Below are 25,299 nucleotides of genomic sequence, written 5' to 3'. Positions count from 1 at the left end.
GCTCAATCAAAGTAAACGTTTGAATAAAGCGCAGGTACCTGTTTCGTTTCAGGTCTAACAGCTTCACTCGCCTCTTGCTTGCTTTATCTAAAGGAAGTGCTTTTGAATAATGAGATGTAAATGAACTGGCGGTAACTTCGGGTTTCGAAAGTGAAAGCCATCGTTTTCCCTAATGATTCTTGGGAAACCTGTGTCTAGCTTTGTTTTTCTTATAATTTTCTTTTAAATATTGTAATAACTACTGTTATCGCAAGCCTTGTGAAGATTGGTAATAAAGCACAAGTATGTTTGCTTTTCCAGGAATGAACGTCAACTTTTCGACATTAATCAATACTGTCAAAACATTGGTCAGTTAGATGAAAAGCTTTCAAACCTTGAATCTATACTGATTAACGGTAGAGGTACAGCCTGTCACAAAAAAGTTAAGGCTATAATGTGCCGTTGGTAGCCTTTATGTTTGATTTTTTTTCGCGATAGGATGTACGTAATTTGGTAACTGAAAAAAAAAATGTTTGCTACCCTAAGCTGTTTTTCTTTCTTAGCGAATAAGTATGTCTGATATATATTCCATGCATAACGTATTGGCAAGGTGGAGCGCTTCTAGTCATTTATAATCAAACGGGTGAAACAAGGTGGTAGTCATTTTCGTATTCTTTGCATTGGTGGAATGTACTTCGGACATTTCTATCACTGGCGATATCCCTCTCATGATAATTTATTCTGGGGTTTTACTCGCCATAACCGCAATCTTATTAGGAGACATCCGCCACTCGAAAAAGACAACAGAAATTTCTGTCGCAACCACAGAAACGTCGGCCGCGACTGCAGTCGACTGCGACTCCTGAGGTTTCTGTTGCTGCGACAGGCATTTGTGAAGTTAGGACAGAAATCCTTAAGTCGCAGCAGAAACCTTCTGTCGCGACGACCAAGAGTTCCGAAGTCGCAACAGAAACGTTCTGTCGCGACAACAAGACTTTTGAAGTCACGACAACATCTTTGTATCGCGACAGCGATTCTGACGTCGGAACAGGAATTCCCTGTCGCGACAACAGACACTTTCTGTCGTGGCGTTAGAAATCTGCCACTGTCTATCGCAACGGCATAAGTTCTGACGCCGCGATGGAAGCGGTTTCCGTCACGACGCTTTAAATTTGAATGTTAGTTTCACATCAGTGGTGCACGCAGCACTTTTCTCTTGCGCAGTATTCAATGGCGAGTTCTCTGAATACGGCAATGCTGATAGCCCCAACACCAATATTAATGTCGACGTGGCCAATTGTCGTAATTTGCCGCCCCGACAAGGCACCAGCAATCGCCCTACCGGCCTCTCAAAATGGACCGGTGATCGAAATCATAGCATCTGCGGGAACGGCTCCGCATCCATTACGTTTTATTTTGTTAGATGTGCCACACAGGCCTGACGGCTTGCACACGCTGACACATCAGTTCATTTCGCAGAAATGTGACACAAGGTTTTGGGAAGTGGAAAAGAAGGTTTGGGCAGTTCGGCATAGTTGTGTGAATATCTGTCTCGCTCGGGTGGCGGCATTCTGGCACAAGCGCTTCCGTGAGAATCGGGTACGCTGTCTCTAAATGATAACTTACCGGCGAATGTTTGTTTAGCTATTTCGCAATTATTACACGAATTATCTGCACGCTCAAAAAATGTATGGAGCAAGAGACAGCTGTCGAAATTAGCAGTAGCAACCCTAACAGTTCCCCCGGTCACTGTTTTCTATTTCTGAATTTCTTAACTGATACATATATCCTAATGCAAAGTCGATATACTATAGCATTTCACGGAGTGCTTCGCAATAGTAAGAATACTTTTACACTTCTGAAGATGGGCCACTTGACGTGGCGGAGTCAAAGCGCACCTTGGTTCTCAACATATGAATCTAAACATCAGCGCAGAAAGAGATTCTTACTGTTGACATGGTCAAAACGTAGAAGTACAGCCACGTTCGGCGTGGTGCAGTGGTAAATTACTTGGTTCAGAAGCGTGAATCGCAAGTTCGAATTCCAGGCTGAGAACTTCTTTATATTTCCTTCTTTTTTACTTATTTTACTTTCTTGCACTAACAAATTTACATAGCCTTAAAGAGCTCTCCGTCAATGTTTATTTTAATATAGATCAAAGCTTCAGTACTTCGGACAACAGAATGTCAAACAGAGCGTCCCAAAATCTGACAGACTAAAATTTCCTGTTGTGTTATGCAACTTGAATATGCCGTAGGAAGGTGTTGGGAGGGGGAGGGGAGGGGAAGGTGCAGACGTCGAATTAATTTGGGCTAACCGGGGTTGTTTGACGTGCACCTAAATATAAGTACACGGGGATCTTTTGTATTTCCTCTTCATTGCAATGAAACCGCTACGGCCGGAACTGAACCCACTGTCTCAGGCTCAAAAGCTCAAGGCTATAGAGGGACTAAGAAAGAACGTATGTTTGGGCATGCTACGATTTCATTTTAGCGGTTAAGCGCACAGAAAATACAGAGACACTAAGATACCGCGCTTCATATCGCTCCGACTGGAGGGCGCCGGAAAATTAATTTGTCACTGAAGGAAATGCAAGCATTTCACCTTCAAAGAGAAATGCTGCAGCAATTTGTATGGTTATGCTGGACCTATATTCAATGGGTTGGGTAATACTAAACATTTCATGCATCCATGCCAGCGCTATACTGCGAAGTGACATCTTGTAGAGAAGACGATTTTCACATGATTGTGGCAAATATTTTGTGTTCCCGTAAGGCTACCAGATTGTCTCAAATATAATGCAGTTACTATAAGACCACACGCGTCAGCGAACTCACCGCTAATTTTCTTCTACCCACCGTGGTTGCTCAGTGGCTATGGTGTTGGGCTGCTGAGCACGAGGCGGCGGGATCGAATCCCGGCCACGGCGGCCGCATTCCGATGGAGGCGAAATGCGAAAACACCCGTGTGCTTAGGTTTAGGTGCACGTTAAAGAACCCCAGGTGGTCAAAATTTCCGGAGTCCTCCACTACGGCGTGCCTCATAATCAGAAAGTGGTTTTGGCACGTAAAACCCCATAATTAAATTTTTTTTATTTTCTTCTTTTCTTCCCTTCTCTGTCTCCATTTCACCTTTGTTTTCCCCTTTCCCAGTCCGCCTGTGTAAGGTAGCCAACCGGATGTTATTTTGGTTAACCTCCATGTCTTCTGCATTTCTCTTCCTCCTCCTGCTGAAAAACATTGCGCCTTCCACTCGTATGAAAAAGGTGCTGCAGGTATTACACGAGGAGCAATTACCGGCCTCAAGCGTCAGGCATACCCGCCTGTTCCCAAACCCCCACAACCGCCACTTCTATCTTTGATCTACGATACGTTGTTCAGCATATCGAACTGCTGCTTTAGCTTTCAAGGAGTAAAAGGGAGCCCTTGAATTATTGCCTTCAAAGACTGATTAATTCCGTCCAGCGAACATTTGCTTTCATCACATTTCTCACTTAATCATAATTGTGAAAAACGTACAGCTGCAGGAAGAAGCAAGAATTGTGTTCTTTAGTGAGTTTTGTCATGTGTACATAATGTGGGCTTCATGGAATAACTCTACATTTCATATGGGAGTACAGGATCTATTTGCTGTCTACACCATAAATAAAAAGCGCCTATCCAGTCACTTGAAAAATATGCCTGATGTAAAGTAAACATTATGAGAAATAACGGGAGAGTTGAACCAGTTACAACACGAAGTACTGACATAGAGAGAAAATACATAGCCATCCACCTTCATATACATTTTCAAAAACAGGAAAAGCATGCACAAAATTTTCAAGTTTGCTGCACAGGTCCAGCCAGAAGTTCAAGATGTACGCTAGACATTTATACATTCTCACCAATGTTTTTGCTTTCAACGCACTAGTTTGGTGCGCACGATTGCGCATGCAGTGCCTGAAGCGGATTACGGCTGTTTTTCACGACTCCCGAATCTTCCACTCGTGCGGTGAGGCCTCGAGACTGCTCCGCCGTCTTTCTTTCGTGGCGTCGCCCAAATAGACTCCTCGTGACGGGCAAGCTTACGGGAGCGCCAGCGTAGAGGCCCGAAGCTGTAATATGGGCGTTGCTAAGATCGACGTGATTGATATGGCTCGTGGGAAGGCTTGGAACACTTCATTCAATATTCTGCCGGCCCCCTACCGGAGCTTTTATCTCCACCTCCTCTGTCGCCTTTGTTATCGCCGACATGCCAGAAAAATGAGAAATGCCTGGCGCGACATTACATCATTTGCGGGGCCCATTCTTTTCTTTCTTGTTTCTTTTCTTTGCGCAGAAAAAAAGGGTTAGAAAGAAGCAAAGCGGCTGGACGGGATGCGGTTGCGTGCAGCCGCCGGTGTACGAGTTATACGTGCCCGCCATCAGAGTGCAGCCAGACGTGAAGCTGTGTGTCTTCTAGTTGTTTATTATTCTCTTTTTTTTTGTCGTTGCGTCTTTTTGGACCTGCGTTTGCATCATCCCTTGCCTCTTCGCGTGACCGGGGCGTCCCATATAAAGGATTAATTTCGCGCTGCGTCACGTCTGTTCGAGGATTGCATGTCTTGTTTGCGCTTCGTGCCAGCCGCTTCTGCCCTTAGCGCTGCTTGTCACGCGAAGCAGTCAACAGGGTTTCGGGTCGATGATGAAGTTCGCCAGCGTCACAGATGGGAAAGAAGCGCACCTGGGCGAGCTGACGATTGCAGGTTGGTGAAGCACGCGCTTTCTAGTCACAAAGCAACTCAGACGATAACGCTGCTCTCAAGAACGAATGGCGGCCAATTGTCGCAACGAACAATAGCAACCGATGAGATATGAGCAGGATGACATGACTGAAATTTACGCAAATAATACGTTCGTGGTGGTAAAAGTCCCCTATTTACAGAGAATAGGTTCGATAAGTCATAATAACATATTATATATATATATATATATATAAACATAATGCGGCGTCAGAAAAGCCTCAAGCCAACCCAAACACCTCATGAACAGATGTCTGAAAAGAGCCTGCTTTTATAATACGTACCCTTGTCTCCTCTTTTCAGTCCATTCTGGCAATTTATCACTTTACTGAAGTTTACTTTGCCGTTTTAGTTGACGACTACATGAAGTCCCCTAGTCGCATCTCAGATTTCAATGTTCAGCGGGGATGTGCAGTCGATGTCACCGGCTTGATGGTTGCCCAGAGTCCCACTACGGCTAGAAACACAACGAGGAATAATTTTAGGTAACTTTAAGGTTTACACAGCGTTTTCGCCATGACTCATGACGCGTTCGCCTTATGAAGTTCTACAAATGGTCACAAAACCATTTGAGGAAACGAAGGCGCCATGAATGATGACACCTCGAAGAGGCTGTACAGTGACAGACAAAGAAATAACCTAAGATCTTAGGAATGGGTGGATCCTAAAATGGCCGAACTAAGGCCCAAAGTTTATTGGGCACCGCAATCTTTGTGCCTTTCATTATCTCTTCTTTTTCGCTGGCATTTGCTCCCTTAGGTGCTTAGGAGGGGAAGCGAGAATTGTTATATCTTTCTCACCAATATTATTCGCCCTCAACACAAGCTTTCGATCTCAGCTATATTGCCAATTAAATTGAATACGAAGAACGGGCACGAAAACTTACAATTTGCACGCGAGCCGACAGTAAAAATACAGAAGAACAACTTTCTCATGCTTGCGTTGCTTGCCTACAGTCATGGCGCCAATTCTTTGTGGTATCAAAGCACGAACTCGTCAAAGAACACGTTGTCCGCTGTTTAAGTACGCGATGACAAAACGTCCAATTATGATTGTTACATTTGCAATAAAGTCAAAAATAATTAGCTGTAGCAATAAATGATTATTCTATGTCATCAAAAATTCCAGTCACACCAAACAAATTTGCTCAGTAAGCTAGAAAACAGGAAGAAATATATTACAGTTGATGACACCGTCTTGAAGTTTGCGCATCAGCTAGCCATGACGTCAATACTTGAGACGGCATCCGCTTGAGCCTAGTGAAGTTTGTATCATTAAGTAGCTACGTTATATTCCAACAGAGCAGTACAATTAACGAGCTTCAATAACTTTCAGTAAGCCACAATGATCCAAATACGAAAAAAGTACTTTAAAATTCGTGACCTCACACGTGATCGGCAAAAATTATAAGTTAACCTTCACTTCCGCTAACAGTATTAAGCCTGCTACCACAAATAAACAAAAACGGAGCTTGAAAACATACTTTAGTAGCATAAGCTGGCTTACAGTTTCTCATCAGTGTCATTTTAAGGTTTCGGCGAATTGCTGTTGTGTTACACGCGAGTACACGTCTCATTTATTCATATCGTTTACGGTCGTTTCGCGCTTGACCAGTGGACCTTCCTTACAACACGAAATACCTCGCCTCCCCCCCCCCCCCCCCCCGCCGAAAAAAAAAATGTCTGTTCGTTGCACAGGCTTTTGCCGAGCGGTGACCATCCGACGCCTAATCGTGCCACGCTGGGTGCGCAATGGGTCCGAGACGCCCGCTGTTCTCGACTGCGAGTACGTGTACAACGAGAACGACCTCAAGCTGGTGGTCAAGTGGTTCTTCAACGACGGCGCGGAGCCCGTGTACCAGTGGATACCAGAGATGGGGGTTCGCGAGGCGTTCGGAGTGCTACGACAACGCCTGGACGACACGTTCTCCGTAAACTCTCGCGACGCGTATTCGCAGTACCGAGCCATCCGCATTCTGAGGCCTACCTGGGAGCTCAGCGGCAAATACACCTGCGTTGTGACCTCGCTCGCTGGCCAGGACGCAAGGCACCAGCACATGACCATATTCGGTAAATGCCCTCCCCTTGCACCTCTTCCTTCCCGTGTTTCCTTTTCTGTGTGTGTATGTGTGGATATGATTGTACAAGCAGATTCAGTCGCCAAACAGCGGTGAATGCTAGTATTCTACGTAACAAGAATAAAAATAAATAAGGTTCTTAGAACAAGCGAAGGTGAGATAATCACGCAAGAAGAAATCTAAGAACATAACGCCAGTGCGATGTATGCTGGGTCATATATATTGCCATGTCAGATGTCGCCGTGAAGGCCGGCAATAAGAGGTTTCTAGTGGCCGGCAAACATCTCGAACGACTATCTAGCGAGGCATATAGATAATTGAGTGAAAACGTTTTCTTTTTAAGAACGACGCCTATTCGATGGGTATATCATATCGATGAACTCTGCAACGTTGTCACTCCAATAGACGAGCCAAAACTTACGATAGGAAAAGCACCATAGGAAAAGCGCCGATAGCTATACATGGCCATAGGGTATATGTAAAATTCTGTAATTACGGTTTCCCACACTTGTGTAGCACTGCACAAGGTGGCCCCACCGAACCCCCACGATGCTTTAGAGCCGAGGACAGGCTTGGAAACTAAGTTTGTACAGTTCGGAAGAGAAGCGGCCAAGATAGTCGCGCCAACTCTCGCGATCCTAAATAATCCTCTCTTTTAGGGCGACATCTGAAATAACGTGGAGTTCACGTGAAATGATCACGACGCTTTTCGCAGAAGGAAGCGACCGTTGCAGTTTAAAATGCCTTATACTGAGCCCTCCGAAAAGCAATCCAACGACAGTTTTCGTAACTGAATCGATAGTTCTCTGAGGTATATTTCGTTGAACAAGATTCGCACGTCGATAAATTATTGTCTCCGAAGAGAGTATTTTGCGAACTTCGTTGGAACGTCTGAGGTGAGGAAAGAAAGCCGGATAAGCTGTTTCCCCGGAAAGCCAGCGGGCTTATTGACAAATGCAGGGCACGTCGTCACAGCAGGGCACAGTGTCACGTTATTGATTAGCTGTCCGCGAGGCTCATCGGAAAAGCAATGTGCTGCCGGAACAGAGGCGTCCGTAGAGTGCACGCCTTGCAGCAACCTTTTCGGCCCCATATATCCATTGTTTTGAGACTCAGAATCGATCAATGTTGTCAGTTGATTGAACACGAGAAACGGGACCAGGCAGGTCCCATTTCTTTGCGTTTTACTGCTGTTGGGCGTTAAGCGTGTTGGGATGTCTTTTTTGCACGTACACGATTACGTATGCGTTATGTGTTGCTTTCTTCCATGAAAGAACAAATTACTGCATTTCACTGCGTACACGTACGTCGTTACTTTTCTGCACGAGCGAACAAATACGCACATGCAATGCACACATTGGAATCTACGTAATGCGAAGCTTCAATGAAGTGGGAAATGAAATGCTATACAAGCAACGATAATACGTAGAATAGTGCTTGCTTTCATCCTATGGAACGTGTAATGTCATGAAATGTATATTTTTATGCACCCGAAGGTTGCTAACATGAATATTAAGCAATATGTTGTGTTTGTGACATAGCGTTCTCAAGATCTACGTAAATGCAACCACTAGATCAGACGGATGCACAGCGTGACACGTGGTCACACCGACGTCATCAGGACGAAGGCAATGTATGACGGTATAGGAATGAAGACGTGTGATGAGAAGTGTATGTCACTGCAAAGAGAATAATTTGGTCACGTGGAGTTTTTTATGGAACAGGAAACACCTCGTAAGACGAGGACAAAGAAAGATTGACTACACATGAGCTGTCCTGTTTTTTTCATCCTCGTCATACGCGCTGTTTCCCATCCCAAATGGAACACCAGCTGGACCTAGGTCGATACCTTATGGGCTGAATTTGCAGCAAGGCACACAAGCGCTATTGCATTCTTTTCTCATAGCAGCGGCCTCTGCAGACAGGAAAAAAAGCGGATACATCCTGCTTAACCGTATACCGCCATATATTTGCTGACCAACGGTTAGAGAGAGAGCAAGAGGGACCAAGAACGGTGACCTGAAAAGAAAGCAAAAGGAAAAAAAAATCCCAAAGGAAGAAGAAAGGATGGGGGTCGTTTAATCAACTCAGTGGCTTCCTTTGAATGATCCTTCTTTCACCATCAGAAAAGGAACGCAAGTGCGATGAGTTGGGGGAAGACCCTCCGGACAAACTGGTTCTGGCCACTTGTCACTACTACAAAAGGATGTGTTGTCTTCAGATGTAAACTGCTCCAAGCTAATATTGCAAAGCAATGACTCTAAAATTACCCTGTGAGTAGGAAAACATTAGGGCACCCAGACAGAGCGTGCAAAAAAATTGAATAAAGTCAGCGAGCCAGTGTAGGCAAGTAAAAGAAAAGGACGTTAGGAATAAGTAAGTGCTGCGCAACTACCTCCCTCTGTGTCCCAATGCTGCGTCTAAGCATATATATATATATATATATATATATATATATATATATATTTATTTATTTATATGGTGCTGCAACGCGGAAACGAACCAGAAAATAAAGATTTCAGTACTGAACCGGTGAGCAGCCAACGAGGTTTACTGGGCTTGGCAGGTTGACCAAGTTCCGAGGGTAACGCTGTTAACTGGCTGTAAGCAGCAGAGCCAATTAATTCTGAGTGTAGGCGTTTTGTTGGACCTTGGTTCTCAGGTATAAGATCATGGTTGGCACGATCAAATAAAACAAAAAAAACAAAGATAGTAATGGAAGAGGAGACGTAACACCAATTAGTCTTCAGTACTGACGCAATACCCTAGATGTTGATGAGGAGGGATGGAACAGGGTAAGGTGTGAGCTTCACTTGCAAATATTTCTGCGTGCACTAACAACATGGATGCAACTTGATTTGAAATCACAAACAATATGTGCCTTCCTCTGCAACTGAGGTCCTTTTGTTTTTTTTTCAATAATAACACAAATAGGGTTACTTTCCTATTTTATTAGCTCATAGCTCGGTGATAAATCAGTTGCTTCTCGTGATGCTACTACGAATCTTACCATTCTCGGACGTATTCTTTCCGGCTATCTACTATGCTACTATACTATGCTAGGCTATGAAACTGTAGGGCCATCCCGAAGATAGGTCCATCCAAGAAATTGCGATTGTTCCGGAAGGTAATACAGCCTAAGTGACTTTATAGAGGGTGTTTTTCTTTTTTTTTTCAGCGCTAAATGCTTTAAAAATTGCCTATGGCAGCTAGCATAATTCTAAGCCTTGATAATATTACTCTATCAGGCGCCATTTACTACTACGAAAAATCCAAATAGTCAATTGTCAAATTAACGTAATTACACTAAATACATTTTAATTAATTTACGCCACATATTTCAAGCCAGTAACAGTAGCCGCTGAGTTCACACGGCATGTCCACTTTGAACGAATGCTCTGTACAGCACCAGTTCCGAGACTATAATTTTCGAAATACATTCCTTATTACATACATGCATACTTCTTTAAGACACCGCTGTTTTATGCTTTGAAGCACAATAGTAACTCAAGCACCAATGCATTTCGATGGACACATTGAAAATGAATATCTCGGAACTGGTGCGGTCCAGATACTTCGTTCCAAGGGTGCATGCCGTGCGAACTCAGCGGCGATAATTCGTAGATTAACATATGCTAAGTAATTATTTAAAAAGGTAATTAGCGTAACTACCTTAATTACTCAAGTGGACATTCTCATTTCTCGTAAGCGTTCTGGCCCCCTCATCGAGTAATTTAGATCAAGGGCTAGAATTGTGATATCTGCCATAGGCAATCTAAAAAATGTGGTGCAGCTGAAAAAAAAGAAAACACCCTGTATGTGCCACTGGGCATGTATCCACTGGGAGCTCGGTTTAGCGGCGGCAAGTGGTAGACGTTTTGACAGGTTGAGAACGAAGAGTAGACTGGCTTTATTCCACAGTAAAACAGGTTTGCATTGTTCCAGTGGTGGCGTCCCTGTCGGGCAGCCACCTTACATCCCAACAAAGAGCAGGGGGCAATGACCTCTGCGTGGAGGCCAGGCAAGGTAACTGAATTACACTGGTTAGCTTATTTTTATGTGAAGAGAAAAACGGAGATGTTTTGCCCTAGCGCGGCTTTGTTGAAGTCATGTCGCGACATTATGGACGAACGCTTTTCAAATCCAAAAACTTGACTGAAGTCAGTGGCATTCTCGGACCACATTATTTGCATTGTAGAGCATCTGGCAAAGTAACCAAGGTAGTTAATTAAGAGCCTGCAACAATGAGGGCCACGAAGGAGCAGTGAAGGTAAGGAGGGACCCCATGTCATGCCATACGTCCGCTGCTTTTCGTTTCGACCAAAGAACGTTGCCAGCTGATTCGGTGTTGATGTTGGTGCCAGCGTTCCTTACAAACTGCAACGACTCTGCCCAGCTGAGTCAAATACGAATGACAAGACAGAAAATAATTTAATGCATGTTCCCGCTTTGAAAGAAAATGCAAAGTTAGCTAGATGCAAAACAGGCCCGGTGCATACGTTGCCACTAACTTGCGGCAGTGTTCGCGTATGCCAGACTGGTCGGTGTGTTAACTCTGTAAAGATAATTATTCACAGTTAGCGCAACAACTGTAAACCCTGTCATTGTGAACTTATTCCGTGGGACCCTTCAGTTACATTTGCGCCGTAGAAATGAACTGACAAGCGAAACTACCGTATCACAAGCGAAACCGTATCAGAAAATGCGCCGACAGGTGCGTTAGTGAGCCGTCTGTCACATTCACTGACAACAAATATAGTTTCTGTTTTTTTTAAAAGAAAACGTCACGTGACATTCTCCTATTTGTTATTATTTTAAGCTTTTCTTGAGTTATTCTGTACACACACATGTTTGTTAGCTGGGGTACATATGCTCCGTCATTTCTGAGTTGCGAGTCAGCGCTTGCTTGAAACTCTACATGTCTCTCTAGCCTTTTGTGCGCTCTGCAGTTTAACAATGAAGGATAACCATGACGGAATATGGCCGCGGACATCGAAACAACAACGTATTGCAGAATGAACGAACACGAGCGCTCGTATTTGTTTATTCTGCGTTACGTCGTCGTTTCGAAGTGCGCTGCTATATTCTATTATGACTGAGCAACTACAGCCCACCAGTGCGTCTTAAGCACTGATTACCAACTCGCCCAACTTTCATGTATATTGCGATTCAAGTTCGAAGAAATGCTTCTTTCTCATTTTCTTTCTTTTTCGCTTCTACTTGTTGATCTTTCCGCACAAAGACATTTTCTTTCGTGTACGAGAAGGAAGTGTGCTCTAGGGACGTAATAAGTTGCTGTACGGAATGAGCTACTTAGCTATGCTTCAGACTTCTGAAAATTCAGCAGAGATACAAAATATCTGAGATACTGTAGAATATGCGATACCATATTGACAGCAGACACTCTCGTTCAGGAACAAGGATATAAAAGTAGGTGAAATTATGAACGAACTACTCAATTTGCACCTAAGAAAGTGGCTTGTGGATTTTCAACCTGTTGTGTAATCGGAGATTGAGAAGAATATTTGCTCTGTTATCACTTGGCTATTGCTCATTGCTTTGCTGCCACCGAAAGTGATACCACGATCTGCGGTTTCCCGGCGCCCCATATGATAAAAGCAGTGACGTCGACAGAAGTATCAGAGAAGAAGAAAATAATTTTCTACACCTTTTTTTTTTCAGAAAACGGAATTTAAAAAAAATTTTAGTTTTTGGTTTGTGAGTGGTGGCGCTGGCTAACACTCCCAGGGTTAGTTCTAGTTGTAACACATAAATACTCCAGAAAGTCGATGCGAGAACCGCGCCGTGATTGGTACAGCATCGCACGCGTAATGCGAAGACGTGGGATCGTTGCCTCACCTGCAGCAAGTGGTTTTTTCATCCACTTTCCTCTTCATTAGTTTTCATTTCTTTAATTCAATTCGTAAGTAGAAGTAATTTACCCTTTGTTGTCTTTTGTGCATTTGTTCGTTGGCTTCTTCTGCTATAATACACACACACGCATATATATATATATATATATATATATATATATATATATATATATATATATATATATATATATATATATATATATATATATATATATATATATATATATATATATATATATATATATATATATATGCAGTACAGGCAACGAAATTTTTGAAAGAAAGACACGTCTTACTTCCAAAAAGTTCGTCGTCATTTTCCTTCATAGGTTACGTCGGTTCCTGCGTGCTCAATTTTGATTAAAAAAACTCTGTATATATTTATATATAAATAGGTACAGACAGAGAGAGAGAGAGATCTTGGTTGGTACGTCACTGTGCCTGAGCAAGTGAAGCCGAGCTCTTTGAACAGACGCGATAGTCATGTGGAGGCATACAACCAAGACACACTCGTCACAGCCTTTGACGCTACCCTGTTGCTTTAAATACGTGAAGACATAAGCGATAAAATTGTATTCTGAAGTGTTATGAAGCAAAATGCCTTACAGGCATTAGCTAAGCAGATTTGGTGACTCGTTAGTAGAGAAAGAGAGAGTAATATAGGAAGGCAGGGATGTTAACTAGTCAATAGTCTGGTTGGCTACCCTACGCTGGAGTAAGGGAGAAGGGGAAGCGAGAGAAGGAAAAGATAAGGTGTAGATACCTGTACGGACAGCACTTGTGTTAGAGACGCTCGCGCAAACCAGAAGTTCTGAGAAGGCATAAAAGTGCCTTCACTGCCTTCTGAGCCAATGACCGGTCGGGACGATGCTCTAGTAACGTCTGTTCACTCAGTGGACGATCATCTAATTTCCTCAACGATCTCCTTAGTAGAGTGGAACACCGCACATACAAGGCGCACAAGTCTGCACAGACTAAACCCGTCACTTCAACTCAGACCCCCAGCCGGTCTACAGCGACGTGAAGCGTCTCTTCTGTGCCGGTTATGGCTTGGAGTTGCCTTCACGAATGCCTACTCAGCAATAATTGGAATGGCTGATAGTCCTGCATGTGATGTTTGCGGATGCGAGGAGAACATTGCACACTTATTGTGCCATTGTCCTCAATTTCAAGCACAAAGACAATATTTGTCCGACTCGTTAGTAGGATCTATAAAGTACCATGCAGCATCCCAGACAGCAAACTTTTGGTGCCTTATACCTAGGGCAGGAGACGTTGCGCAGGAGAACTTTTGATATATTCTGAGAGCTTCTTGAGGCGTAGAAAGTAATATAATGAAAAACGAATTCATTAAAGCTACGCTAGAAGGAGAGCAACGCCTCACCTTTGATTCCCAGCAACGGTGACAAATATAAAGGAGGATTTCGTTTTCACGTGAGGTCCAGATTACGTCGAGTATTCACTGCCACTAACAACCAGGTGTAGGCGACTGCCATGTCGTGACCCATCATAAATGGGTACGAGATCTGCTGAATTCCTCGCAGGTCACGGCAGGAGCCACATGCCAGGAACCGAAAGCTTTTTAGCCACTTTTTGTAAACCTAAGCGCATGGTCGATTATAGAAGTGGATACAACTTCTGAGTAAAGTTGTAGCTTGAGCCGGTTAGGCTAGATAGTTTGCGTGTCACTAGTAGTTTTGCATAACTGCTACTTATTGCACTGCAGGCTTAAGAACAGCGTGGTAACGCAGGCTACAAGGGAGGTTGGTTTAGTATCACGGAGGCGCCAAGCGGACCAAATGTTTTCACGAGGATGCCAAACACATAGTCTTCGCGTATGACGTTTTAAGAGCATTTTAAGAAGAGCTTCGAGGATCAAAAGTCTCACTGATCTCTTAAGTAATGTTCTAGATCCACTATAATAGGTAAGTGCTAAAAAAAAAATGGGGGGAGGGGGGGGTGGCATATTATTGAAATGAAGAGGGCTAGTGTTGTCTGTGCCTTGAATGAAAAAAAAATTCCGGCTAATTGCTTGAATTAACCCTAGCTGAATGTTCTTGAAAAAAAAAGCGATGACCCACATCTAGTTCCACCTGGTTACACCACCGCGTTTGCCGAAGCCGGAGCAGCTTTAAATGCGGTGTTTTCAAATGCGCGTATGCGCTTAAACGCACAACAGTATGTGGCACATGCCCTTTCGCCAAGGCGGCAACGCGTCTTTTAACCGCGGAGCAATGTCCACATGAATGTTTCACTGCCATCGTATAGATGTAGCATCGGGCAGAGTGCAGCGATACGAAGTGACGTTGCGAAACAGGCATTATATATATATATATATATATATATATATATATATATATATATATATATATAAAGACAGGTTATATATTCCCTGATCTGTCTTAAATTCACATCGTGGCGGCTTTCGAGTTATTCTACTGCATCAGCAGCATAGCAGCACGATTCCAGCATCGTATTGTGCAAGCCTTGACGTAAATGGCATCTACGGCTTCAATTCCAACAGTTTTTTTTTTCCAGAAGAGCGAGCTATACCCGTCCTTCGCCCAACTGCTGTGCCGGCAGCAAATAATTTTAAGTTATAACCTTCTAGCAGCAGTCCACTATAAATTAGCCCTTCAGATATTCAGCTGAGTGGAATCCCTGTACCATTCACAGGTGTAAATATGTTTAAATAAGCGGTAATTAACTTCTTCCTATTGTATCAGTCAACTGCCTTCAGAGTGTCTATTGTTTTCAGTCTGTTACTGAGATTTTTATGTTCACTTAACGGTGCATTCCCATTTGCTTGCTTAACACTCGGCGAATATTTCTACCAGGCAGTGCCATCCTAGAATATTCCCTTACTCACTGACGGCACGCGACACTCTCTAAGGTGCACATATCGAGGGCTAAATGGATAAAGAGCATATAAATCGTATTTGTTGCTTGCCATTCCACCTCTCCACTTGTTCCCTTTCCTGCAGTGCCGGCGAAGTCATTCTCGTTCAACTACAGTGACTCACGGCCGCCGCTAGAGCGACTGCCCCGACCCCAATCTCCGGAGCTCCCCTTGAGCCTCCTGTGCGTGGCACGGGGCACGTTCCCAAAGCCGGTGCTGACGCTGTTCCTACTCAAGGGAGGCAGGAGGAGACCCGCGACCGAGGCCGGCCTTCGAACATTCACAACGGCGACCGTCGAAGACGGGCTCTTCGACGTCGCACTGCACGCCGACGCATTCGAGAATCATCTGTCCTCGCTGGCCGATCTCTTCGAGTGCGTGCTGGAGATCCCGTACAGCAACTACGTGCTGACGCGAAGGATGAGCCTCGCTCACGGTGAGAGAATGCGAATTCGCATCAGTTTGCTTCTTCTACGATTTTCAACTAAGCCGCTGTTACGTGCTCACACTCCACTTATAGTCTGTTGAAACTGCGCGCCTTTGACTCCGCGAGCTCCTTTCCGCTTTCTTAGTTTTTCGTGCAGTGTGTAAGCAGGAACGAAGAAAATGCCTAGGTGAGGTTAAAGCAGTCGAGGACGGCAGAGAAGTAGGCGCCGCGATGGAATTAGGAAATTCACAAGCATAAGGCGGCGTCGAGTGGCACTGGAAAGAGATAACTCGGAGGTCGCTGAGGAAAGCCTACGTCCTGCAGTAGCATAAAGAGGTCGAAGATGATCACACGCCAAAACTTCACAATGGTCGAGAAGTCTAGTAATTTCAAAATTCCTTTAAGGTCTACTAGGGGTGGTGACTCGCTTCCTTTACTCTGTTTTATCGTTTTGTTCAAAGGTAACACGTGTCTGTCACTGAATTCTTGAGCATATTAAAGAAACAATAATAAAGACAAAGGGAAAGCTGACTGGCTGTGAGCTAGAATCCCGGATTCCCGCTCTTTCAGTTGTAAGTCCAAATCCTGGCTGCTCAATTAGAATTTTTTGTCTTTCTTTCTGATTTGCTTGCAAACAATTTCGGGCTTTCAGTGACGGCACCGGCGGACTTCAAACTAGGGGAGTTAGACCATAACAGATTTCGCTCTAAGAAAATGTAATATGTCGTCGTCTCAAGCACCCCGGTGTTACAATATCTGTAAAATTAAAAAATATTAACCACACCAGGTGTTTGAGTAACCCAGCAAACAAACTGAATTCGAAAGTCGGAGAGGCCAGCACTGTGACTTTTTTTATCGCTGTGAACAAACGTTTCGCTAAAGTATACCTGATATACATAACCATACGTAACCTAACTGCAAACGGTACGAAAGCACAGGGGCTAGACGAGGGACTAGCGCGCTCAGTGTATTTTCTGTCCGGATCATCTGCATGTTTGCACAGCGGCAACGGCTGCAGAGCAGTAACGTATGCAGAGCAAATAACTGCATGGTGCACGCCGTACTTCGCAAACGAAGCCATCTGCTTTTCTAGACACTGCAGGGTCGGGTTTGCGGCCCACGCTTGCTGCGGAAGCTGAACGACAAAGCAAACCATCAGCTATTCTGAACGTTACGAACTCGCTATACCCTACAAAACTGTGTTGACTCACAATACAATAAGCGCTTTCCGAGCGATCTTTGCAACAGAAAATAGAAAGATGGCACAAAAAAAAAGACAGAAAAGATGTCCCATTCGGACTATATAAATATTCCACCTTGAATCATACAGGTTAAGCAGGGTTGCATGCTTCTATATTTTACCGGTAAGAGATGTCGCATTCGCGAGAAGCGCGGTACAGTACTTGACATATTTGCGCACCACAAATAATGGCGCCGATACGACAAAATAAACAATAGGCTGCTCGGCTCGTGGAACTGAGTCGTGGAACCGAGCACAAAATAAAGTGACAACGCGGTAGCTTTTCATGTGCCGTATAGTTTCTTGTAAGAAGCTACAAACAATTCAGTCACGATTACGACCAACAACTCCCAACCCGGAATTGATTGAGTAAAATAAATACTAGGATTTATCGGTTTGCTACCGGCTACCGACTGTACTAGGTAATCATGTCAGCATAAGTTGAGGCTAACATGCGGATATTTTACCGGCCTTGACGCGAGGAAAAAAGGCTTTGTCGTTACAATTCTAATTCCACATTCTCTCCCCATGCTCTCCCTTGTGAGAACAAGCGATACGTGATGCATTCAGACCAGTACGTCGCAATGCTTTACACTCATATGTCTTGACGTTTAGAAACTGATTTCTTGTCCTTTCTCTTTCTCTTCACAGAGCTTACCTGGGGAGCTTACGGTAAGCAGCACTTACTTACCACCGGTGCTTTATCAATGGCTACCTATAACCGTTCCTGCAGCAATGCAGATATTGAAATTGCTGACGACAAATGTGTACGAATTTTGAGATTTCATCCTACCAGCGCTTATGTGTAGAATTGAATGCCACTGCCGTTCGGGCTTTTCCTTATTATTATTTTGGTTCAATTCAATTATGGGGTTTTTACGTGCCCAAGCCATGATCTGAGCATGCCGTAGGGAGGGACTCCGGAATAACTTGGACCACCTGGGTTTCTTTAACGTGCACCTAATTATAAGTACACGGGTGTTTTTGCCATTTCGCGATGCTTAGGTCCCTCATAAATGCCCTTCGTGTACTTTTCAGCAAGTTGCATACTCCGTCCGCGCGATGTGCAGTGCAAGTGCTGGATGCTCTTAACCCAGTGCTTGCAAGTCTCGAGCAAACACCACGACTCACCCGCAGCCACCTACCTATTTGCGCAACGAACACTGGCTCTTTGGTCATCGCAGATGTTCTCAATGCAGATCACCAGCTATGGAACTCCATTTGGGTGTCATGGCGCTTCACTGCAATCACAGCCATCACTTCCCTCTTTTCTTCTTTCTACTCCTCCTTTCCCTCACCGACAGTGTAGGGTAGCAAACCGGACGCTCGCCTTGTTCACCTCCCTGCCTTTCCTCTCTTTGTTATCTCTCTCTCTCTCTCTCTCGCCACCACCGAAATGCGGCCGCCGTGGCCGGGCTGTGACGGCGCGGACCTCCTGCTTAGCAGCCGAACACCGTAGCCACTAGGCAACCATGGCAGGCATAAACATTTCGATATGAGCCGCCTCGAGATTAGATAGCTAGCTAGCTAGCTATGTAATAATAATAATAATAATAATAATAATAATAATGTTTATACACCATCAAGAAAGGTGGAGGAGGCTGCAGGTAAAAGCGGCACGAACAAACGACAGCTGGACAGGGGCCCGCAGCCCCCTTTACAAGGCGGCAGTAAAAAGGTTACAGGAAAGAACATCGAAAACATACATAGGCACTGAAATGGACACTAGGAATGAACACAAAGTGATGTGGTCGACTTATCAAGATAGATAGATAATCAGATATTCGACCGACCGACCGACCGACCGATTGATAGATTGACAAGGGAACTGGATAGAAACGTAGGACGCATGTGCTTCCCGCTACCCCCAATTTCACCGTCGCGGTCGTTAAGAGGCTAGGGTGTTGCGCTTCTAAGCACGAGGTCGTGGAATAAAATGCCAGCCGATGGGGGCAAAAATGCAAAAACGCCCGTGCGTCGTGCATTGAGGGAACTTTAATGATCAAATTCCAGAATTCAATTCAAAACTTTTATGTGGACGTAAGGGCTATAACTGATCGGAATTATTGCATAAAAATGCTGAATGACGTGAGCCAATTGGTATCTGTCGAGCTTTTCTTTCGTGAAGTCGTACTGGAAGGCTTCGCCCGACATAGTGAAAACAAAAAGTTCTGAATGTTCAAAACGCTCACCAACCTTTCGTAAGCTCGTTTACTTTTACGTAAATTGTTGTCGCTCTCATAGCTTGCGTGCCAGAAATTTAGTGAAATGTGCCCAAACAAAAGCCACGGCTCAGTCATTCTATAATTTTTGATATGGTTTGGGAAGCGAAATATATTAATTGCTATTAGAACTTATTTAACTGCGCACGTTTCTAAATAACGTAATGATGATACCATATATTGTTACTCTGATAAAATGAAACCAGGATAAACTCTAAGCGGCCAGCAAGCAGCCGAACCTTTAAAAAGCCCTTGCGTGTAAAATTGTAAAAGGCAAATACCAAGCAAGCTACTAAAAAGTCTACAATTCGGGAAACCCTGTGTTATTACGTGCACATGGTTCCTGAACAGCAATAAACTACAAAGCAAACTTAAGTTCTAGCAGAGCCGCCGTCAGACTGTTCGAACAATGGATAAGTATCGCCAGCGGCTTAATTTTCAAACACGCAAGCTGTAAGAAATAAGCACCCAATGCTTTGGAAGGAAGCCGAATTATGCTAACACCATTTAAGCCACCCTGGCCAGCAATCACCGAACGCAAGCGCAGGAGAAGCAAAAGGCGCTTAAGGCTTGTTCGCGTTAAGAATGGCGGTGGCCGCACATTTACCCTGCGAAATCTTGGTCATCATGGGAATATCGCTGCGTCACACAGTAAGAGTGTTGTTTCTTAACCCTTCTTACAGCAACAGCAGCGAATCAGTTGTTAATGCTTGAATAGTACGGGGCTTATAAGAAGCTAACTTATAAGAAAACCTGATTTGTTTTAATGGAAAATAAAATTTGATAACCCATCATATTCCCTACAGGTGCATCTAAAGCATCACGCCTGCCCATCCTGTCACTTTTTTACATCGCCTTGAGCATAAGCATCTATATCGCTTCTGGGCCGCATAAAAGAGGTGAGTCATCAAGCCTTTGCGACTCCTTATTTGGAGCAGCTGTGACGTTTCGGACAAGAAAAAAAATGAAATTTACTTAATTATCCCAATGCTCACTGTGTTTAAAGAACTCGCCCTTACATCCTTGTTGATTTCCATGTATCACAGAGACTCGGGTTCTCCTCATGTGACAAACGACCCTTTTCTATAAAGGCTGCCTTCACCCTCGAGATGAAAATAAATTTGAATTTGAACAATGTACACTTAGTTATCTTCGCGTAGAATAGCGCGTTTTTTTAAAATATATGCTGCATGATATATGGGACACCCTTTGTAAGCTCTGCGAAGGCTCTATAATTACACACTGGCGTAGCTTCTTTACTGCTTATTGATACTTTTGCCAGTACTGCTATAATTTTTGTTCAGAACAAATCCCCATTGAGACGTGCCCAGAATCCATAAAACTTGCAACAGATTCGAGCATGAATCAAACTTTCGCATACACAAATAAACGCGACCGCAACAGTACACGCCTGTAAAGATAGACGCAGCTTCTGGGACCAAATTCACAAAACTCTTCGTTCGTAAATGTTATTTTCTTTGCGATTGGTTAGCAGCCTTCACTAATCATATACCCAGCATCGAGATTGGCAGGAATTCATCCTTGGGAAATTCTACAGTAGGAGCTTTTTGGGAATATGGGCCGAGCACTTTTAGGTACCATGAATTTAGACCTCGTATGGAAGAGGGCCTATGAAAGCAATTTAGGCCATTCAATCGCACGTACTTGTTGAGATGTGGTCTGCTGTTTTGGGCTTTCATAAGGGCTGCTATAAAAATTAAGCGCTACTGATTTCGCATACTAAAGTAGGAATTTCAGAATGCGAATCCATTCTGAAGGAATGAAGCTTAAGACTCAGTCGAACGTTTTTTCACCAGGCGAGAGCTACCATATAGCTTTTTTGGGTTCTAGAAAATATACGGCACAGAAAATATGTTGATTCGCGCCCTGCTGTCTGTTCGTTCTTTGCCTTGAAGCGCCGTCACACAGGCTCGACACGACAGCGATGCTGAAAGGCACTGACGCCGACCATCGATCGCCTCGCTCGCAGAACATATCACTGAAAGACCGTGCTGTCCTACTAAGCCGACAACAATAACGAGGCGACCGATGACCCCAATTCGTCGTAGTGCGGAGAGCTGTCGTGCCAATGAAGCCGGCCAAAAACTAGCCTGCTGGGCCGGTATTTTGTAGCGATGCCTTTTCCGATTCTATGCTTTTTCAGGCTTTTCGCGCTTGGCCAGTGGTCAGAGTGACGGTCTGCCCACGTTATCAACGGGATCTGGCGGCCGTGTGTGGTGGATTATAAGAATAGCTTAGAATAAGGCATAAGGCACCGCTACAAAATAGCGGCCCTGAGCGTCGGCCTACCAGTCTCCGTGCGAGTGGCTGCCGGGCGAAATCACTGCCCCATTTACATGGTTGCCACAACAACGCCACTTGTATTTAGTCGCGCTCAAGATGAAACAACACAGGCTTCGCGAGTTGAAATGTATGAACCTACATAAATTTGCAAAAAAAAAATGAATAAAGTTTGAATAAATGAAATGTAGCGACCTACATAAATTTTAGCTAATATCGGTTGCGTGCAACGTAACCTAAAATACAGTGGAGCCGACGACTTGGGCACCCTGTACTGGTGGACCGCGATGAAATGTAAGCAACTAGAAGGAAGGAAACTGTTTTTACATTTCAGCTTTGGCGATAGCGATTTGTAATGCATAACCCTTTATTTGTACGGTGCGCACGAGAAACAGGAAGTAGCGACATGGTGCGCTGCCAATATTAGAATAAGTCCCAGCTCTTCAAGACGGCCAGTCGCACTTGCCGGCCCTTCTCCGCACGAAATGATAATAGTGAGATTGCTGGATATGTACGCGTTATGCGAACACATTATTTCGCGACATTGTACTGTTTGCCTGACATTTTAAATGACCAACCAGTGACCATAGATTAAGCAATGTAAACAGTCGCCTCAGTCTGGTGCATTGTCCCACAAGGCACTGCATAACCCAGCCGTGGACCTCTCTGCTGTTTACTACAGCTTTTGAAATAAATGTTTTCTCGCGCTTCTCACAACAGCGAGGTGAACTGTTTCTTAGGTTGAATAATGAAATAGATAGGTAGTAGACGGCAGAAACTATGAATGGAAAGAAATGACTATGTTGCTTGTGTTCTTGCGCATCAGCACACAAAATAGATAAGTATAGCACCAATAGCACGAAACGCAGTCTCTGTGGTTCTTCATGGTTCACTCGGGTATACTATGTCAATTCGCGTGTTCTTCCCGGCGATATCAACAATAAGTGTTTGTTGCGAGCTTTACATGCAGCACCCCAAGACAATGCCTCAAAACACCCCGTAGTTCCCATATGGTGCAGCGCGCAACTGCTGAGACAGAATAAATAACTGGGCTAGTTGGTTTACTTTCATCTTTAAACTGTCTTGTCCACTCTCTTCGTTCTCGCCTTTGTGCGCTTTCACCGTTTCAAGATACTGAGACAGAGTTACTGAGCCTAGACGGAAAAATTAAACAACGTGAAGATGCCATGTTATGGTAATATTTTCAAGGGTATGATACAAATGTATACTGTAAAAGCAGCAGACGAGATTATTATTTTAGTTTTAACGTGTTTACACTTTTTGACTGGAGACCATGGGAAGCTAGGTCGCCGAAGGGCTGGTTATCCGAATCACTGAAATTAACCTCGGTCGACTAAATGTAAACAAAACAGAAAGGGGACAACTAAAGCCGAACGCAGTACGTGTCGATAGCATAAATTATGAGATCGGTGAGCTGCATTTTTTTAACATTTTCTTGGGTATTTACAGGTGGAGAAGAAAGGGTGCACCAGAACACACGGGACTTTGGCGAGGACCAGGGTGACACGTAGCGAAAGCTTGGACTGTTGACGGTGATTGTTACGTTGACTGTTGCCATTTAATGTTGTTTAGCGGCCTTCGTAAATGATGGGCCTTCTGCCGAGGGACTCCATCGTCACTCCGATGGTGCCGAAAGTGGACGGGTCGGAAGGAACATCATAAACAGAATGACTGCAACCACAAGGACTCCATTCAGGCAAACTTTGCGTTCACAAAGTGTCACCGCAGGAAGTGGCTTGTCACTGAGGCGCTCATCAATCTTCGTCGTTCTGGAAGCGACGCTGTCGAGGTGTGTTTCGGACTCGCCCCAAACTGATGGGTGCAAGTGTTACGACATGCGTTATCGTGTTGAGACTCGCAGACTAAGTCCCATACCGAGCACTCTACGTGCGTGTAAACTGTAGTTTGTTTACTTGGAACGTGGTTTTGTAAAAAGCGTCAGAGCAAGACGATATGAAAGCAAGCAAGCGTATTATGTAAATTGTTGAAGTACCATATTACTTTTTTCCTGCAAAAGAAATTAAAAAGAACTAATTCATTTACGAAATGGGTGAAAGCGCAAAAGTTCAGGGATTACCATCCCATTTCAGATTCCCCCCCCCACCCCTCCCCCCCCAAAAAAAATAGAAAGTCTCACGAAGAACAAGACTCGCCATTGGCGGCAGTCGATGATCAGACAATACTATTTGTGTTACAGCAAATGCTAGGGTATGGCGTAACTCAAGGACATTGCCGTGATGTGGGTCTGTAAAGATTTAAACTGTTGTCATTACATTCGCTTCCCACTTGGCCAGTTCTATGTTGAGACTTGTACAGAATGCATATTTTCGCGCTATGGTTACAAAATAAAGAACAAGAATAAACATTACGTCTACAAAAGTGTTGCTCTAGTTATTGCCTGCTGTTGAACAAGCAAATTTAATTTAGTATTGTTGTTTTTCTAGAACAGCACTAGCGGGAACACTTTGCTACACAGAAGTAAGAAACATATTTTTAACGAATTAGATTTTGAAACCAAGGTTATTTGAAGCCACGTATGGTGTAGTATGCAATTATTCTAGATGGAGCAGTGTGCATATTTGGGTAAGGCAAGCAAACTATTCTCTGTTCGCTCTGCTCAAAGGAGCGGTATTTTTTCAGCAATGGAGGGGGTTAATGACATAGTAAACGGCTTGTAATATGAATGCAAGTTTTTAACTGGGAATAAAATAATAGCATATGTAGAAGAGCACATAGCTGGCCTCGATAGCGAAAAATTACGGGATTCTTTAACCACAATTTTTACAGTCGTCTATGCAAAATTACTCGGAGAATTCTATGCTAGATTGTGCAGACAATTACTCATTTGCGCTAGCCTAATTTCCGGCCCCAACGAAGCGCTTACTCTTGATGTTTCGTAAACGCACAAAGCTAAAACAAGCTGCATAGGCAACGCTCCCTGGAACATCCCATAATTTTATTCAGCAATAGCACTTCAGACAACACATTCAGGCATACAGAAGAAGTCAGATGAATCCAGCCACATATGCACAACCGCTCACGTGGCTGCCATGAAATTCTTCGACGCTCTATACGTGATAGAACAACTCGGTGTGAATGAAAACCTGCCACACGGTTATCTTTTGCAGCCAGGTGATGGCGCTAACAGGGACTCACGTGAGGGCAGCATTGACCTCAAGTGAACGGCCCTAAATATTTATGCCTGTGGGCTGTCCCCTAGAATTACGCCTGGTTCTGCCCTCTCCGCATTTTTCTTTCCCGACCTATGGACTAAAGCTCTTGTGTTGCCTTAACGGCCCTTATCAAGACGCGACTGCATTTCACAGTTGTGTGGCAAGTTTTGGCAACACACTAATCATCCTTCGCATGATGCCACTGTTGCTATGCCACTGAAAAAAAAAACATTAATAAAAAAAACGCTGTAATGTGCTGTCTATTGTCTAATGTAATTGTTAACTAAGGAGGCGAAGGACCCCTCAAGAAATCATTTGAACGGCTTTG

General features: G+C 44.1%; 1 protein-coding gene across 1 annotated transcript in view; it reads left to right on the top strand.

Annotated features, from left to right (window-relative positions):
• Positions 1–24,177, top strand: part of LOC126530853 (uncharacterized) — a 46,094-nt gene extending 21,917 nt beyond the window's left edge. Inside the window, exons 2-6 of the mRNA XM_050178158.2 lie at positions 6,436–6,807; positions 15,673–16,023; positions 17,906–17,926; positions 20,283–20,375; positions 23,248–24,177. Of these exons, the coding sequence (XP_050034115.2) occupies positions 6,436–6,807; positions 15,673–16,023; positions 17,906–17,926; positions 20,283–20,375; positions 23,248–23,309 (899 nt within the window). The 3' untranslated portion in view covers positions 23,310–24,177. The remainder of the gene's footprint in view (positions 1–6,435; positions 6,808–15,672; positions 16,024–17,905; positions 17,927–20,282; positions 20,376–23,247) is intronic.
• The last annotated feature ends 1,122 nt before the right edge of the window (positions 24,178–25,299 follow it).

The sequence above is a fragment of the Dermacentor andersoni genome, chromosome 5 (assembly GCF_023375885.2).
Source record: "Dermacentor andersoni chromosome 5, qqDerAnde1_hic_scaffold, whole genome shotgun sequence".
In the NCBI taxonomy this organism is placed as follows: Eukaryota; Metazoa; Arthropoda; class Arachnida; order Ixodida; family Ixodidae; genus Dermacentor; species Dermacentor andersoni.
Note: the sequence above shows the minus strand (reverse complement) of the source record. Positions and strands in the feature narration are given on the sequence as shown.